We start from the raw sequence: 18,872 nt of genomic DNA, 5'->3' as shown, positions 1-18,872 counted from the left end.
CAAATTCTTTTTCAAATCAGCTAAATCATAGAAACATCTGTGATTTCAAACATTGGAATCCAATCCCACTTCACATTCCAACACCGACTCTCCCCATAGTCAGGAAAGTACATTTTCTATTCACTGTGCAGAGGCCTGTGATCATTAATCTGATGATGACATTATGCCAACTCTGAAGTTGTACTGCCATGTAACTTTGTCTGCACCATTTCTCTGTCTCTCCCAGTGGTCTCAGTCCCTGAACTCAAATCCTTCAACCCTGGCAACATCCTTGTAAATCTTTTCTGAACCCTTTCAAGTTTCACAACATCTTTCTGAAAAGAAGGAGACCAGAATTGCATGCCATATTCCAACAGTGGCCTAACCAATGTCCTGTACAGCCGCAACATGACCTCCCAACTCCTGTACTCAATACTCTGACCAATAAAGGAAAGCATACCAAACACCTTCTTCACTATCTTATCTACCTGCGACTCCACTTTTAAGGAGCTATGAACCTGCACTACAAGGTCCCTTTGTTCAGCAACACTCTCTAGGACCTTAGCATTAAGTGTATAAGTTCTGCTAAGATTTGCTTTCCCAAAATGCAGCACCTCACATTTATCTGAATTAAACTCCATCTGCCACTTCCCAGCCCATTGGCCCATCTGGTCCAGATCCTGCTGTAATCTGAGGTAACCCTCTTCACTGTCCACTACATCTTGGTGTCATTTGCAAACTTACTAACTATACCTCTTATGCTCACATCCAAATCATTTATATAAATGCTGAAAAGTAGAGGACCCAGCACCGATCCTTGTGGCACTCCACTGGTCACAGGGCTCCAAACAACCCTCCATCACCACCCTCTGGCTTCTACCCTTGAGACAGTTCTGTATCCAAATGGCTAGTTCTCCCGGTATTCCGTGAGATCTAATCTTGCTAACCAGTCTCCAATGGGGAACCTTGTCGAAAGCCTTACTGAAGTACAACTACTGCTCTGCCGCCTTCAATCCTCTTTGTTACTTCTTCAATGTCTTTTAAATGTTGTTATTGTACCAGCCTCCACCACATCCTCTGGCAGCTCACTCCATACATGCACCACCCTCTGTGTGAAAATGTTGCCCCTCAGGACCCTTTTAAATATTCTCCCTCTCATCTTAAACCTATGCCTTCTAATTTTGGAGTCCCTCATCCTTGGGAAAAATACTTTAGCTGTTCACCCTATCCATGCCCTTGATGATTTTATAAACCTCTATAGAGTCACCCCTCAGCCTCCGACGCTCCAGGGAAAACAGCCCCAGCCTATTCAGCCTCTCCCTGTAGCTCAAATCCCCAAAGATCACAACATCCTTGTGGGGATATAAGAAAATAGTGTGATCAAGCTAAAGTCATACAACAGTTAAAAATGTAAGAAGACAGCTTATCTGATCAAGTTATGTTAATATACATGTCAATTTGCTCCTGCTGCTAATAGGGTTACAAGTCAAGTAACTTACTGATGGAATGTCATATTGCAATTGGCTTATTGTGTTGCTAAGGTTGAAAACCACGCATAATTGAAATAAAGCAATCAGTGCCTTAACGTTTAAAATATAAACCGAACTTAGAAGCAACGCAGTTCCACACTTCTTGTCATTTACCAGAATGTAACTACTACTGCTTCTTAGTAATAATTCTCGGATTGTTACTGATTGACAATTGGGTATTCTAAGAAGAAAAAGAGAATACCTAACAACCCTTGTAAATTTTTTCTACACCCTTTTAAGTTTAACAACATTGTTCCTGTAGCAGGGTGACCAGAATTGAATGCAGCATTCCAAAAGTGGTCAAACCAATGTCCTGTACTGTCGCAACATGACATCCCGACTCCTATACTTGGTGCACTGACCAGCAAAGCCATGATGTGGAGGAGCTGGTGTTGGACTGGGGTGTACAAAGTTAAAAATCACACAACACCAGGTTATCGTCCTACAGGTTTATTTGTAAGCACTAGCTTTCGGAGTGCTGCTCTTACATCGGATGGTTGTGGAACTGCTCCACAGATACCTGACAAAGGAGCAGTACTCCGAAAGCTAGTGCTTCCAAATAAACCTGTTGGACTATAACCTGGTGTTGTGTGATTTTTAACTCTGACCAACAAAGGTAAGTGCACCAAATGCCTTCTTCACTCCCCCACCTGTGACTCCACCTTCAAGGAAGAGTGACCTGCACCCCAAGGGGAGCTAATAAGGGTAGGTGTGAGATATGAAGGCATTGTCAGAAGGAGAGGCCATCCACTTTTCTTCAAATGGTTCCACTCAAACCAATTTGATGAGATAAGGCAAGCATTGAAAGCATTACATGGTTTTTCCAAAAGAGGGCGCAGTGATTGCAACAGTCTGAATAAACAGCATCAGTTCCAGGGTCTGAAAACAAACAGAATCTAACTTTTGTTTTTGGAACAGTGTGCTGTGATCCCAACTGAAGTCATCATTGAACAAGCCAAATTCCAGACTGAAACCCGGGAATCAGAACAAATGAAATGTCTTTTCGTGCTCTCAGATCCACTTACCCACGCTCTCAGCGTATCCCTTAATTCTTTTATTGTCCAAAAAAAACTCTTAGTTTTAAAAACGCTTATTGAAGTAGCGTCAACTATTTCCCTGGGCAAGAAATTCCATACATTCCCAATCCTCTGGGGGAAGAAGTTCCATCTCAATTCAGTCCTAAATCTGCTCCCTCTAATCTTGAGGCTATGCCCTCTTGTCCTAGTTTTACCATCAGTGGAGACATCTTATGCTTCTATCTTATCTATTCCATTCATAATTTTATATGTTTCTGTAAGATCTCCCTTCAAATTTCTGAATTCCAATAAATAAGATCCCTTCTAGTCATTCTCTCAGGATGTGTGTTATATTTCTGTGAAGAGGGGAGTGCTGGAAAAACACAGCCGGTCAGGCAGCATCCGAGGAGCAGGAGAATCGGTGTTTCAGGCATAAGCCCTTCATTGGGAATGAATGGATTCCTGATGAAGGGCTTCTGCACGAAGTGTCGATTGTCCTGCTCCTCGGATGCTGCCTGACCTGCTGTGCTTTTCCAGCACTACACTCTTGACTCTGATCTCCAGCATCTGCAGTCCTCACTTTCTCCTACATTTCTGGTAAGATTACTTTGAATGTGCAAAGCAACCTTTTCTCTCAGCGTCCACCCAGTTCACTTTCCAAGGCCTTGACGTTCTTGGTTTGTTCCCTGAAAAAAGGAAGCAGGCTTTATTCGGCATCTGACCAATTAGAAACTACGCTTTCACTAAAGGCACTCAATAATGTGCCTTTTCAAATGCAGGTGGAAACATTCACCAACTCTCTTCTCTAAAAAATGTCACCATGTAGTGGCCTGTTTAATCCAGTATCAAGAATCCAAAGTATTCGATTAGTTTTACAGAGGAAATAATGAATTTTTGAGAGATAAACTGGAGCAAGTCTGCTTTTAAATGCTGCTGTGCAGGTCTGTTTTTATCTGGCAGGTTGGGGCAGTGAACTGGAGGTCAGTCATTAGTGCAACTTGAGTTTGCTACAATTCAGCATAAGAATGAGGTCATGAGAACAACATTTCACTCCTGTGTATCACCATAAAACACTTCTGTGGAAGTCCTATACTTAGGATGGTGACTGAGATTGCAATGCATTGTTATAGGTCTGAAACAACATTGACTTCAATTGGAAGCTGAAATGTGGAGAGATGTAACAGGGACTGCCAGCACCCTCTCCAATAGTTTGAACACGAAGCCACATTGAGACATCCACTTGACTGTCTGTAAGCTTGCATAAGTCTGCGGAAATGCATTGATTTAAATCATAGCATGTTGGAGAGCTCCATCTGATCTGGAGTGACATTTTGGATCGAACAACAGGCTTGTATAAAACAAGAAAGACCGGTGCATATTCTCATAATACAAACGGGGTTACTACTGACAAGGAGAAAGTGAGGACTGCAGGTGCTGGAGATCAGAGCTGAAAATGTGTTGCTGGAAAAGCGCAGCAGGTCAGGCAGCATCCAAGGAACAGGAGAATCGACGTTTCGGGCATAAGCCCATCTTCAGGAATGAGGAAAGTGTGTCCAGCAGGCTAAGATAAAAGGTAGGGAGGAGGGACTTGGGGGAGGGGCGTTGGAAATGCGATAGGTGGAAGGAGGTTAAGGTGTGGGTGATAAGGTGAGGGCGATAGGCTGGAGTGGGGGTGGGGGCGGAGAGGTCAGGAAGAAGATTGCAGGTTAGGAAGGTGGTGCTGAGTTCGAGGGTTGGGACTGAGACAAGGTGGGGGGTGGGGAAATGAGGAAGCTGGAGAAATCTGAGTTCATACTGCCAACCCTGTTCACTTATTACCCCTGCAGTTCCCCTTAAACAGGTGTTTGCCTTTGAACCTCCATCTTTACTCAATATTCACACTCCCTTATGAAAGCTATATGTTATATTGAAATGTTAGTGAGATTCCTTGTCCCTCATAAGCTTTTCTTTAGGAAAGGAAGGACTAAAACCACCTGCAATACTGCCAAAGTATTACAACATTTAAGGAATGATTCATGTATTCAGTCTGTCCATTGGCAGGTACCTTGGCAATGGAAACATCAATGCTTTATATTAACAATGAGAAGAAGGAATGACAGAAAGACAATATTGAGGTTCTTCTGTAATGTTCCAGTCTCTCATTAAAGAACAGTTCGTACCATCATGATTATATTTGAATGCCTTAAAAATGTGAATTTAAAAGATAACAAAGAAGGAAATTTACTTAAAGAAATTTCTCGACAGTGATAGAAAATGGTGAATTGATGTGAAAGGACCTTTGACTATGAGATTGTTATGTTCGGTTCTGCTTGACTTGTAAAGGATATAGAGGTGGTGGAAAGGGCACAGTTGAAAGAGTTAAAAGCACCTCTGCAAGGTTACACCCTTCGCTTCATTACAGGTCGACGTGTGCTGAGTAAATAAAGGCTTGCAAAATTATAACAAGGCTTTGAGAAAGTCGGTTTGTATTTTTGACTTCCCAGAAAGGCACCAAATGTGAGACGTTCAATATTAGAGATTCGCCAACATTTCAGATTGGAATTTTGGGAGAAATTTTCTGGGGAGCAGGGGGACGTGAATGGAGAGAGAATTCCAACCACAATGACTGGTTAAGGTGAATATTAGCTATTACAGAGCAAGCTAGACCAACCCTGAAAGGGGAAAGTAGTGAAAAGGTAGATTGTTTGTTTTGAAATATCAGGAACAGTTTTCTGTGCAGTTCCCTGTAGGTACTGAAGAATTCCATCATATTCATCCAATTCCTTTGTCTGGTGACCAGAAACCCCTTCAAACATGATAATTACATGTTAGTCAATTTTCGAATGAATGTAAATGGATACATGACTCCATTTTTCAATTCCTCTCGGATCTTACTTTGAGTGACAGCATAAATAAATGTGTTTGTGCAGGAACTGAGAAATTTTAACATGTCTCCTGCATTCCAAGCCATACTTAGAGGGTGACCATAATTTAGCATATCATTTGTTTTGCTGATTTTGAAGTACATCATCATAATCAGTTCTGTCAGCCACAAAAGGATAAAGTTCCCTGACAAACAGAAAAGTAAAATCATTGATTTCCTCCGACTCTCCATCTCTGGATCTTCATGTTTCTCAGCCTTGCCGTGACCACGGAGCTTCCTCCGGGCTCTACTCGATATTAAAACATGTCTGATGGTCAGCACATTAAGCACCAAAATCAGACAGAAAGCCAGCAGTGGGGTTGAAATACCGTGGAACCAGAAGAATACCAGCCACCCAGGAAGAGTGTAACCCTCGGGACTTTGTACACAACCAACAGGTATGTACGATTCATAGGATTCAAAGGAGAAGTAGTAGGGGATGTTAGTCACCAAACTCAATATACACACGGTTCCTATCACCACCCTTGCAGTTTTGACGGTGGAATATTTGAGTTTGAACTGCTGGCAACAAATAGAAACAAAGTGATCAAAAGTGAAAGCGACTGTTAACCAGACGGAACAATCAAGGGTTACATATATCATCACTTCTCGAAGAGTACAAGGGACAGTGTGGGGCGTGTACAATGCAGCAAAGATGAATGACATTATCATACTGAAGAAGATGACCAGGAGATCTGCTGCTGCCATCGCGATGAGATAGCTGGTGGTACATTTAGTAAGCCTACATTTTCCTCGGTTAAGAATGATAATCATCAATAAATTTCCTTTGAAGACATCAAACAAGAAATCGTATGAATTATTCTCCTGAATAATAATAATTTCAGGATTAAAATGGACCAAACAGTTTAGTGTCAATAAAAGTGAACAGTGATATATGAACATGGAATTGTTTTCTCTCTCCTCGATGCTACTTCCCAGAGTCCTCTGAAGTCAAATTTGCAACAAGAGGCCCTGGGAAATTGAGTAGCTGCAGCTGGAAATAGAGGGTGAAAAGTAACGAGGAGAGAACATCTTGAACCAATTGAAAAAGATGGCTGCATTAAACCTGAACACTATTGAGGCAAAAACGTGCAAGAACTCACCAAGAATTCCAACGGGTGCAATGATACGCTCAAATATATATCGAGTGATAAACAGTGCTCTTATCCTCTCTTTTGTCGACATGGCTATTTACTATGAAAGCCGATGGCTTATCCCCGTTGGAAATAAAGATTCCAATTCACAACTGATTGCTGCCTGTTCTGCCTTTATATCTCATGAAATTACATTTATTTTGATCACAGTTCCCCAAGACAGATTTAGTTCCAGTCCTGTTGCTAAATTGCTTACAGAGCTGCACCAGGCTCTGATCATCCCCTGGGATCCACTCCCAAGATTAATTCAGTCTAAGGTGTACGCTGATGTTTGCCATTCCCAGGTGGCTGTGTCCTGCTCATCCTGTATTGGATTTGGAGGAGCTGAAACTGCACTGCGTTATGCAATAGAGTCACTTGGATGCTACTGCTCATTTCACAGTTACAGGTGTCACACAAGCCATTGAAGTTGCTCATTGAAGTGAATAAGGCAATTCAAATTATTGACCAGAAGATGATAAGAAATAGGAATATGACTAGGCCATTCTGCTGGTCAACAGGATCATGGCTGATCTCACATTTCTCACATCCTGCCCATTCACATTAACCCCTGCTTCAAAAATCTATTTATTTATTTACTCTGCCTTAAACATAAATAAGAACTCTGCCTGCAGAGCTCTCTGTGGTAAGCGGTTCCAAAGACTCACAGCAGTCTGAGAGAAGGAATGCTTTCTCATTACAATCCTGAATTAGCACCCCATAATTCTACTGCTCTTTCTGACCCTGGACTCTCCCAGGAGTGGAAACATCCTCTCAAGCAGTTACCCCACCAAGACCCGAAAGAAAACATGATGTCTCAATGAGATCACCTCTCATACTTCTCAATTCCAGTGAGGAGATTCCCAAACTGCTTCACCTTTGTTCATCAACCTTAGTAATAGCAAGACCATGGGAGTTGACCCTCATTTCAAACCAGTGACCAACATGATGGAGAGAGGGGCTGGACAAACAATGTCTGTTGTAAGGTCGAGTCTTGGAACATCCAAATGCAGATGGTGTAGACACAGACTAACTCCCAGCCTGCAGGGTATTGTTCCATTTGAAAAGCTTATTTTTACAACATTGAAGGGTGATACAATGGATGACAATTTGCCCAAAAATAAGAGACTGCAAAACTTAGGGATTCCAGAGAACTTGGAAAAAGACCAACCAAAAGATGCAGAATGGACCCAGTAGGAATGGACATAAGTAGGACTAAAATGAAACACATACACATTTTGATCTTTCATTATTCCTGAAATCCACGTTGCTTCCAGAATTGTCCCTGTCAAGTTTCATGACTCACTCTGTTCTGAAATTTGACAATCTGCTCCGAGAATCATTGGATAGGATCGACACGTGTTTTGCTTCTAAACACAGCCGCTGGGATGTTACTGACTGACAGCGTGATGGACTTTGTTACTCACATAAACCTTGCGAGACTCGGAATGTTACAAACCAACTGCAGGGAGTGTTACAGCTCAGTATGTCTGGGCTCATCCTTCACATGATCTGATACTGGCAGAACCTCAGCACTGGGTGAGACTTGCGTACTGAGGCTCTGCAGATACCTTGATGCAGACAGACACCTTGTTGGCCATCAGAATGAGTGCAATGCTGGGTATGTTTTCCTCCTTTGACAATGAATGAGTACGCCATGTCTCTGCAGATTGGGGGTCTCTGCACATGTCCTGTTGTTGTCATAAAATGGTGACATCTTCTTCCAGTCTTTCAGACAAGTCTTGGGCCCTCCAATCTGTAATCTATCGATTTTACTGGACCCGATCTAACAGTGAAGGGGTGAGAGTCCAGAGAACATGGCATTATTCTTGTCTTTATGTACATTGGATTCCGAGACCTGTTCAAACAGGTCACAAACGCTGACTAGTCTGCTGCACACCGTGGATTTGAGCAGAGGACAATGACACTGCCCTCTTGATAGTGAACCTTCACCTGAGTGCAAGCACCACTTCAAACAGTTACCCAACTACACCCTCATTCTTTCTGGTGGACACAACAAAATGGAGGGTACAACTTACACACAGTATCGTGGAGAGACAAGAGCCGGAGCAAACTCCTGATTTGTTCTGAAAGCATTGCTTTCCCACCGAGCGAATGAAACTGCATTCCCGACATTTGCATGAAATGTATGAATTGAGTTAAACATTCCCGCCCCTCCCCATGACTGTTGTAAAGAACAGAGGCATCCTTCTCCTCAAAATCTAATGCTTTGTTTGTTCGTCCCATTATGGGATCTCTCTATCCAAGGCTCAGATGCCCTTTCCAGAGCCTGGGTCCCAGAACCACACACACAGTGTTCCAAATATGGTTGGACCAGGGCATTTTATTGCTGCAGTAAACTCACCTCCACATCTGCATCTCAATAATTTCAGACTGAGATACACCTGAGTATTCCCTTTGTTTTGTTGCTTTAATTTAAGTTTCTGCCTGACTAATTTGTATAAGTAGTTTGAGGACAGAGAATCCTGCATCTCTCAGCTTTTCAGAATCTTAAAAAAAAGGTGCGGATCAATTTGATTTATCCAAAATTGGTGTCATCACACTTAACGGCTTGGAAATGCATTTGTCCCTGTTTTGACAAACGGTGAAGCAACCTCTCTCCATCTTGGGAAAATAATCCCAATGTCTCCAGTCTTTCCACATCAACTGAAGTCCCTCATCCCTGGTATCATTCAGTCAAGTCAGCTTTGCAACTTCCAGTAAGGCCTCACCATCAAGCCAGAACTTGTGCCCCGAGTTAGCCTCAATTGCTCCAGCTGTGGCCACACCAATAATTTGTAAAATGTGAAGCAACATGATCATTCTATTTACAGCTCAGAACAGAAAACTGAAAGGGAAATGTGACTGCAGTAATGGAAATTGGGCTTTGTGCAACTTGAGAACTATACTCAGTCAATGGAAAGATTCTTGGTAGTGTGGATGTGCAGAAGGATCTTGGAGCCCATGTGCATAGATCCCTGAAAGTTGCCACCCAGGTGGATAGTGCTGTTAAGAAGGCATATGGTGTGACAGGTTTCATTCATAGAGAGATTGAGTTCCTGAGCCGCAATATCATGCTGCAATTGTACAAAATGCTGGTGCGGCCACACTTGGAATATTTTGTACAGTTCTGGTCCCCATATTTCGGGAGGGATGTGGAAGCATTGGAAAGGGTGCAGAGGAGATTTACCAGGATGTTGTCTGGTCTGGAGGGAAGGTCTTATGAGGGAAGGCTGAGATACTTGAACCTGTTGTCATTGGCAAGAAGAAGGCTAAGAGGGGATTTGATAGAGACATACAAGATGATCAGAGGATTAGTGAGGGTAGACAGTGAAAGTCTTTTTCCTAAGATGATGACGTCAGCGTGTACGAGGGGGCATAACTACAAATTGAGGGGTGATAGATTTAAGTCAGATGTCAGAGGCAGGTTCTTTACGCAGAGAGTGGTAAGGGTGTGGAATTCCCTACCTGCTAATATAGTCAACTCAGCCACATTAGGGAGATTTAAACAATCCTTAGATAACTACATGGATGATTTTGGGATAGTGTAGGGGGACGAGCTAAGAATAGTTCACAGGTCGGTGCAATATTGAGGGCCGAAGGGCCTGTTCTGTGCTGTATTGTTCTATGTTCTATGTTCTATATGTTCTTGTCCTTGAGCTGTGTGACACAACATTACTTTTTTAAGCACTGAGAAGGAGAATCTGCAACTGTGTCACCAAGAATGTGTTACGTATTTGTGATAATAACCTGTGTCTCTTCTCATCTGTCTTCATGACTGAAATACTCTGGTTCATGATCTCAAAGAATACGCCTAACGGTCTACTTCCATTCCTACATCTAATTGTCTTAACGTTAACTGAGATACACCTGAGTATTCCCTTTGTTTTGTTGCTTTAATTTAAGTTTCTGCCTGACTAATTTGTATAAGTAGTTTGAGGACAGAGAATCCTGCATCTCTCAGCTTTTCAGAATCTAAAAAAAGGTGCGGATCAATTTGATTTATCCAAAATTGGTGTCATCACACTTAATGGCTTGGAAATGCATTTGTCCCTGTTTTGACAAACGGTGAAGCAACCTCTCTCCATCTTGGGAAAATAATCCCAATGTCTCCAGTCTTTCCACATCAACTGAAGTCCCTCATCCCTGGTATCATTCAGTCAAGTCAGCTTTGCAACTTCCAGTAAGGCCTCACCATCAAGCCAGAACTTGTGCCCCGAGTTAGCCTCAATTGCTCCAGCTGTGGCCACACCAATAATTTGTAAAATGTGAAGCAACATGATCATTCTATTTACAGCTCAGAACAGAAAACTGAAAGGGAAATGTGACTGCAGTAATGGAAATTGGAGCTTTGTGCAACTTGCCAAACAGTATTTCAATTCCATCTCAAACATCAAAAACTGTAAGTACAACAAACTTTTATCTACCCAGCTCCATAACCAGCGCTCCTTAAACATTCCAGAAGATTCCCCTGGCTTCGGAAACGCCATTAGCCATGCGGCTGATGCAGCTACCACCCCCACGCTGATTGATGATGTCACTTCTGCCCCCATCATGGCCACTCCCACAGCCACTTCCGCCCCTCACATCATCGCCGATGCCACACCCTCAGTGACTTCCGCCACCCCTCCTGCCGTGTCTGCCACCACTTCCGCCCCCACCAGCGCCACTCACCTGCATTCTGCTGACACGCCCCCCACAGACCCCACTGTCACTATCCCCACCCCCCAGAACCCCGAGGGGAACACTACCCCTGCTCATGACTCTACCCCCATTCCCCCCACCATCACACCCACTCCAGGTACTGGCTCCGCCCCCACTCCCAGCTCTACACCCACACCAGATCCCAGCTCCCAGCCCTGCCGAGTTTTCACCATCCCTCCAGACCTCCCCCTCACTGAGGATGAACGATCAGTCCTCAGCAAAGGACTCACCTTCGTCCCCCTCCGTCCACGCATCAATGAATTTAATACACGCCGTGACGTCGAACATTTCTTCCGCCGCCTCCGCCTCCGAGCTTACTTTCACAATCAGGACTCCCGCCCACCTTCCGAGGACCCCTTCGCCCACCTCCAACACACTGCATCCACCTGGACACCCCGCGCTGGCCTATTACCTGCCCTCGACCTCTTCATTTCCAACTGCCGCCGGGACATTAACCGTCTCAACCTGTCAACCCCCCCTCCCCCACTCCAACCTCTCACCCTCACAACGCGCAGCCCTCCAATCCCTCTGCTCCAATCCCAACCTCACCATCAAGCCAGCGGATAAAGGGGGCACAGTGGTAGTCTGGCGCACTGACCTCTACATCGCTGAAGCCAAACGCCAACTCGAGGACACCTCTTCCTACCGCCCCCTTGACCATGACCCCACCCCCCATCACCAAACCATCATCTCCCAGACCATACAGAACCTCATCACCTCAGGAGATCTCCCACCCACAGCTTCCAACCTCATAGTCCGGGAACCCCGCACTGCCCGGTTCTACCTCCTTCCCAAGATCCACAAGCCTGACCACCCTGGCCGACCCATTGTCTCAGCATGCTCCTGCCCCACTGAACTCATCTCTACCTACCTCGACACTGTCCTATCCCCCCTAGTCCAGGAACTCCCCACATACGTTCGAGACACCACCCACGCCCTCCACCTCCTCCAAGACTTCCGTTTCCCCGGCCCCCAACACCTCATCTTCACCATGGATATCCAATCCCTCTACACCTCCATCCGCCATGACCAGGGCCTCCAAGCCCTCCGTTTTTTCCTCTCCAGACGTTCCCAACAGTACCCCTCCACCGACACTCTCATTCGTTTGGCCGAACTGGTCCTCACCCTTAACAATTTCTCCTTTGAATCCTCCCACTGCCTCCAGACCAAAGGGGTAGCCATGGGCACACGTATGGGCCCCAGCTATGCCTGTATCTTTGTTGGCTACGTAGAGCAGTTGATCTTCCGTAATTACACCGGCACCACTCCCCACCTCTTCCTCCGCTACATTGATGACTGCATTGGCGCCACCTCGTGCTCCCGCGAGGAGGTTGAGCAATTCATCAACTTCACCAACACATTCCACCCTGACCTTAAATTTACCTGGACCATCTCTGACACCTCCCTCCCCTTCCTGGACCTCTCCATCTCCATCAGTGATGACCGACTTGACACTGACATCTTCTACAAACCCACCGACTCCCACAGATACCTGGATTACACCTCTTCCCACCCTACCTCTTGCAAAAATGCCATCCCGTATTCCCAATTCCTCCGCCTCCGCCGTATCTGCTCCCAGGAGGAGCGGTTCCACCATAGAACACACCAGATGGCCTCCTTCTTTAGAGACCGCAATTTCCCTTCCCACGTGGTTAAAGATGCCCTCCAACGCATCTCATCCACATCCCGCACCTCCGCCCTCAGACCCAACCCCTCCAACCGCAACAAGGACAGAACGCCCCTGGTGCTCACCTTCCACCCTACAAACCTTCGCATAAACCAAATCATCCGCCGACATTTCCGCCACCTCCAAACAGACCCCACCACCAGGGATATATTTCCCTCCCCACCCCTCTCCGCCTTCCGCAAAGACCGTTCCCTCCGTGACTACCTGGTCAGGTCCACGCCCCCCTATGACCCACCCTCCCATCCTGGCACTTTCCCCTGCCACCGCAGGAACTGTAAAACCTGCGCCCACACCTCCTCCCTCACCTCCATCCAAGGCCCCAAAGGAGCTTTCCACATCCATCAAAGTTTTACCTGCACATCCACTAATATCATCTATTGTATCCGTTGCTCCCGATGCGGTCTCCTCTACATTGGGGAGACTGGACGCCTCCTAGCAGAGCGCTTTAGGGAACATCTCCGAGACACCTGCACCAATCAACCACATCGCCCAGTGGCTCAACATTTCAACTCCCCCTCCCACTCTGCCGAGGATATGGAGGTGCTGGGCCTCCTCCACCGCCGCTCCCTCACCACCAGACGCCTGGAGGAAGAACGCCTCATCTTCCGCCTCGGAACACTTCAACCCCAGGGCATCAATGTGGATTTTAACAGTTTCCTCATTTCCCCTTCCCCCACCTCATCCTAGCTTCTAACCTCCAGAAACTCGATCCCCTGACCTGTCCGGACTTGTCCGACCTGCCCAGCTCCTTTTCCACCTATCCACTCCACCCTCTCCTCCCTGACCTATCACCTTCATCTCCTTCCCCACTGACCTATTGTACTCTATGCCACTCTCTCCCACCCCCACCCTCCTCTAGCTTATCTCTCCACGCTTCAGGCTCTCTGCCTTTATTCCTGATGAAGGGCTTTTGCCCGAAACGTCGATTTTGCCTGTCCTCGGATGCTGCCTGAATTGCTGTGCTCTTCCAGCACCACTGATCCAGAATCTGGTTTCCAGCATCTGCAGTCATTGTTTTTACCATGTGACCCAACGGCACACCCACTTGAACCACGTCACTCAGGTGTGCTGTGGTGGCATGGTCCAGCACTGGCAGGCGTCAAGTGAGTCTCAGCGCTTGTACTGTTCACATATGTGTCTGCTGTTCGGTAATATTTTGTATTCCACTGTGAAATGTCATTTATTCCGAAAAACGAAATGTTCTGAATTCTGAAAACCAACTGGCCTCAAGGATTTCGGATAATGGATTGTGTACCTGTAATTAACATTAAAGGTACATTTCACAGGTGGATATGGACATTGGAGTGAATAATGTGTGAATATCATGTAAAGTGCCATCAGTGTAGGGCAGGAGGTGATAAAAGTAGGTGTTGTCAAAAGGAGAGGTAACCCATTTTCTTCAAATGGTTCCACTTAACCATATCCATTTTATGAGATGAGGCAAGCATAGAGAGTCCTTTGTTGGAGCAGTGCATGGTTTTCTCAGTAGAGGGTGCAGTGTTGCCACCATGTGAATAAACAGCATCAATGGTGAGTGTATCACTGCTCTAGTACACAATGTCAAACAGATTATGACTTACTTTTTTGGAACTGTTTTTATGATCCCAACTGTGTTAACATTGAACAAGCCAAATCCCGGCCTGAAACCTGGGAACCAGAACAAATGTCGAGAGTGTGGCGCTGGAAAAGCACAGCCGGTCGTGCAGCATTCGAGGAGCAGGAGAATCGACATTTCGTGCATAAGCCCTTCATCAGGAATGAGGCTTGTGGGCTGGATGGAGGCTGAGAGATAAGTAGGAGGGATGTGGGGCTGGGGTGCAGGTACCTGAGAATGCGATGTGTAGGTGAAGTTGGTGTGGGTAAAAGGTGATAGGTCAGAGAGGAGGTTGGAGTGGATCGGTGGGAGGGAAGATGGACAGGTCAAGAGGGTGGTGCCGAGTTCGAGGCTTGGGACTGGGATAATGTGGAGGGATTCTCCTGCTCCTTGGATGCTGCCTGACCTGCTATACTTTTCCAGTACCATGGTCTCGGCTCTGATCTCCAGTATCTGCAGTCCTCTCTTTCTCCTAATCAAAACAAATGGAAGATCCATTTTTCTTTTCATTAGATATTTTCTTTGTCTATGTGGTAACAAATTACCTTAAACAAAACAGTCATTTTCTTTTCTTTTGTGATGTAGAATGCCACAAATTTTTATTTGTTTTTGGAACTGCTATCTTTGTGGGCGGCACGGTGGCACAGTGGTTAGCACTGCTGCCTCACAGCGCCAGAGACCCGGGTTCAATTCCCGCCTCAGGTGACTGACTGTGTGGAGTTTGCACGTTCTCCCCGTGTCGGCGTGGGTTTCCTCCGGGTGCTCCGGTTTCCTCCCACAGTCCAAAGATGTGTAGGTCAGGTGAATTGGCCAGTCTAAATTGCCCGTAGTGTTAGGTAAGGAGTAAATGTAGGGGTATGGGTGGGTTGTGCTTCGGCAGGTCGGTGTGGACTTGTTGGGCCGAAGGGCCTGTTTCTACACTGTAATGTAATCTGTAAAAAAAAATCTGTAATCTGAAGTTGGAAAGCAACTTGAGACAGAGTGTCAACAAGTGTCTTTGGATGTGAGGAATTGGTCTAAGTTTCTGAACAGGAGCAGAGGAGAAGGAACGTCCAGATTCATTTCTCCCGATTTTGTTCGATCTCCCCGTAGAGAATGAAAAAAATCAATAAAGTTTAAAATTTTAAAGAAATTGGAAACAAACTTTCCAGGCCCTCATTATAAACCTGAAGAGTAACCATTAACTACAAATGGCAGTGTGTCATCCCTGTAGTAACCTAAATGGACTGTGGGAATTTCTCTTTTGTTTGCAATTTGTAGCCCGGAAAATAAATAGTTACCAAATTAAGTAAAGAGGAATTGGTGAGTCAAAGTTCAGACACCACATATTTGGACTATGTGTCAAATTTTAGGGAAAGATTAAATAACGCTGGTGAGTTGACTAGACAGCATTTGAAAGTAGCGCAGCAAATGATGAAGCAGGAAGCAGACAAGAAATCAAAACTTCATAGTTTTGCTAGAGGAGGTAAAATGTTTGTGTTACTTCCAGTAGTAGATAAACCTTTAAAAGCAAGGTTTAGTGGGACTTACAAAATTGATAAAATCAAAGGTGAATTATTTGATCAGAAACGCCAAATAGAAAGAAGCCTCACAGAGAGTGCCACGTGAAAATGCTCAAAAGGTATTTTGATGGGGAAGGAAAGCAAAAGGAGAATGTGTTCCTGCTTACAACACAAAATGAGGAACCAAAGCCAGATGATTGTGAATTGGACATTCCTCAGGTTAAGTTGGACAATGAGAAAGTTCCAAAAAAAGGGATAAATTATTGAGTTACCTTCTGAGGAAAATTGAAATGATCTGAAAGAATTATTATAATCTTCTACATGGGGAGATTTGTAGGAATAAGCTGGGATGCAATAATCCAATTACGCATGGTGTAGAGATAGGAAATGCTGTTCCAATAAAGCACCATCCTTGCAGACTTAACTCTCTAAAGTTGGCACAGGTTCAAAAAGAGATTGATCGCATGATCAAAGACAATATAATTAAAGTGAGTTGTAGCAAATGGAAGTCACCCATAGTAATGGTGTCAAAACCACATGGTACTCAACAATTATGTGGAGAAAGTGAGGTCTGCAGATGCTGGAGATCAGAGCTGGAAATGTGTTGCTGGAAAAGCGCAGCAGGTCAGGCAGCATCCAGGGAACAGGAGACTCGACGTTTCGGGCATAAGCCCTTCTTCAGGAATGAGGAAAGTTTGTCCAGCAGGCTAAGATAAAAGGTAGGGAGGAGGGACTTGGGGGAGGGGCGTCGGAAATGTGATAGGTGGAAAGAGGTCAAGGTGAGGGTGATAGGTCAGACTGGGGTGGGGGCGGAGAGGTCGGGAAGAAGATCTCAGGTTAGGAAGGTGGTGCTGAATTTGATGGATTTGACTGAGACAGGGTGGGGGGAGGGGAAATGAGGAAACTGGTGAAATCCAAGTTCATCCCTTGTGGTTGGAGGGTTCCTAGCCGGAAGATGAGGCGTTCTTCCTCCAACCGTCGTTTTGTTGTGGTCTGACGATGGAGGAGTCCAAAGACCTGCATGTCCTTGGTGGAGTGGGAGGGGGAATTGAAATGTTGAGCTACAGGGTGGTTGGGTTGGTTGGTCCGGGTGTCCCAGAGGTATTCTCTGAAACGCTCCGCAAGTAGCCGGCCTGTCTCCCCAATATAGAGGAGGCCACATCGGGTGCAGAGGATGCAATAGATGATATGTGTGGAGGTGCAGGTGAATCTGTGGCGGATATGGAAGTTTCCTTTGGGGCCTTGGAGGGAGGTGAGGGGGGAGGTGTGGGCGCAAGTCTTGCACCTCCTGAGGTTGCAGGGGAAGGTGCCGGGAGTGGAGGTTGGGTTGGTGTGGGGTGTGGATCTGACGAGGGAGTCACGGAGGGAGTGGTCTTTACGGAATGCTGATAGGGGAGGGAGGGAAATATATCCCTGGTGGTGGGGTCCGTTTGGAGGTAGTGGAAATGACGGCGGATGATGCGCTGTACATGGAGATTGGTGGGGTGGTAGGTGAGGACCAGTAGGGTTCTGTCCTGGTGGCAGTTGGAGGGGTGGGGTTCAAGGGCGGAGGAGCGGGAAGTGGAAGAGATGCGGTGGAGGGCATCGTCGACCACGTCGGGGGGGGGAAATTGCGGTCCTTGAAGAAGGAGGCCATCTGGGTTGTGCGTTTTTGGAACTGGTCCTCCTGGGAGCAGATGCGGCGGAGTCGAAGGAATTGGGAGAATGGGATGGCGTTTTTACAGGGGGCAGGATGGGAGGAGGTGTAGTCCAGGTAGCTGTGGGAGTCGGTCGGTTTGTAGTAGATGTCCGTGTTGATTCGGTCGCCTGAGATAGAAATAGAAAGGTCGAGGAAGGGGAGGGAGGAATCTGAGACTGTCCAGGTGAATTTGAGGTCGGGGTGGAAGGTGTTGGTGAAGTGGATGAACTGTTCAACTTCCTCGTGGGAGCACGAGGCGGCGCCGATACAGTCATCGATGTAGCGGAGGAAAAGGTGGGGGGTGGGGCCAGTGTAGTTGTGGAAGATGGATTGTTCCACATACCCTACGAAGAGGCAGGCATAGCTGGGGCCCATGCGGGTGCCCATGGCTACTCCTTTGGTTTGGAGGAAGTGGGAGGATTGGAAAGAGAAGTTGTTCAGGGTGAGGACCAGTTCAGTCAGTCGAAGGAGGGTGTCAGTGGAAGGGTACTGGTCGTTACGGCTGGAAAGAAAGAAGCAGAGGGCTTTGAGTCTTTCGTGATGGGGGATGGAGGTGTACAGGGACTGGATGTCCATGGTGAAAATAAGGCGTTGGGGACCGGGGAAGCGAAAATCATGGAGCAGGTGGAGGACATGGGTGGTGTCCCGAACGTAGGTGGGGAGTTCTTGGACTAAGGGGGACAGGACGGTGTCAAGGTATGCGGAGATGAGTTCGGTTGGGCAGGAGCAGGCGGAGACAATGGGTCGGCCGGGGCAGTCAGGTTTGTGGATTTTGGGCAGGAGGTAGAAACGGGTGGTGCGGGGTTGTGGGACTATGAGGTTGGAGGCGGTGGATGGGAATCCCCCGAGGTGATGAGGTTATGGACGGTCTGGGAGATGATGGTTTGGTGGTGGGGGGTGGGGTCATGGTCAAGGGGGCAGTAGGAGGAGGTATCTGCGAGCTGGCGTTTGGCCTCAGCGGTGTAAAGGTCAGTGCGCCAAACTACTACCGCGCCTCCCTTGTCAGCTGGTTTGATGGTGAGGTTGGGGTTGGAACGGAGGGAGTGGAGGGCTGCGCGTTCCGAGGGTGAGAGGTTGGAGTGGGTGGGAGGGGTGGGGGAGTTCAGGTGGCGGTTAATATCGCGGCGGCAGTTTGCTATGAAGAGGTC

The 18,872-nt window shown here is 46.4% G+C and overlaps 2 protein-coding genes across 2 annotated transcripts in view; both read right to left on the bottom strand.

Moving 5' to 3' along the window:
- LOC122546883 (uncharacterized) overlaps window positions 1-18,872 on the bottom strand; it is a 71,557-nt gene that overhangs the window by 31,383 nt on the left and 21,302 nt on the right. The gene's annotated exons all lie outside the window — the stretch shown is intronic.
- LOC148139339 (putative G protein-coupled receptor 139) lies at window positions 5,325-6,134 on the bottom strand. Its single transcript, XM_087980849.1, has one exon. It carries the CDS (start codon window positions 6,132-6,134, stop codon window positions 5,325-5,327), a length of 810 nt encoding a protein of 269 aa, XP_087836975.1.

The sequence above is a fragment of the Chiloscyllium plagiosum genome, unplaced genomic scaffold, assembly GCF_037043375.1.
Source record: "Chiloscyllium plagiosum isolate Xiang-an unplaced genomic scaffold, Cpla_swu_hap1 HiC_scaffold_38, whole genome shotgun sequence".
NCBI lineage: Eukaryota > Metazoa > Chordata > Chondrichthyes > Orectolobiformes > Hemiscylliidae > Chiloscyllium > Chiloscyllium plagiosum.
This window is presented reverse-complemented; position numbering and strand designations above follow the sequence as displayed.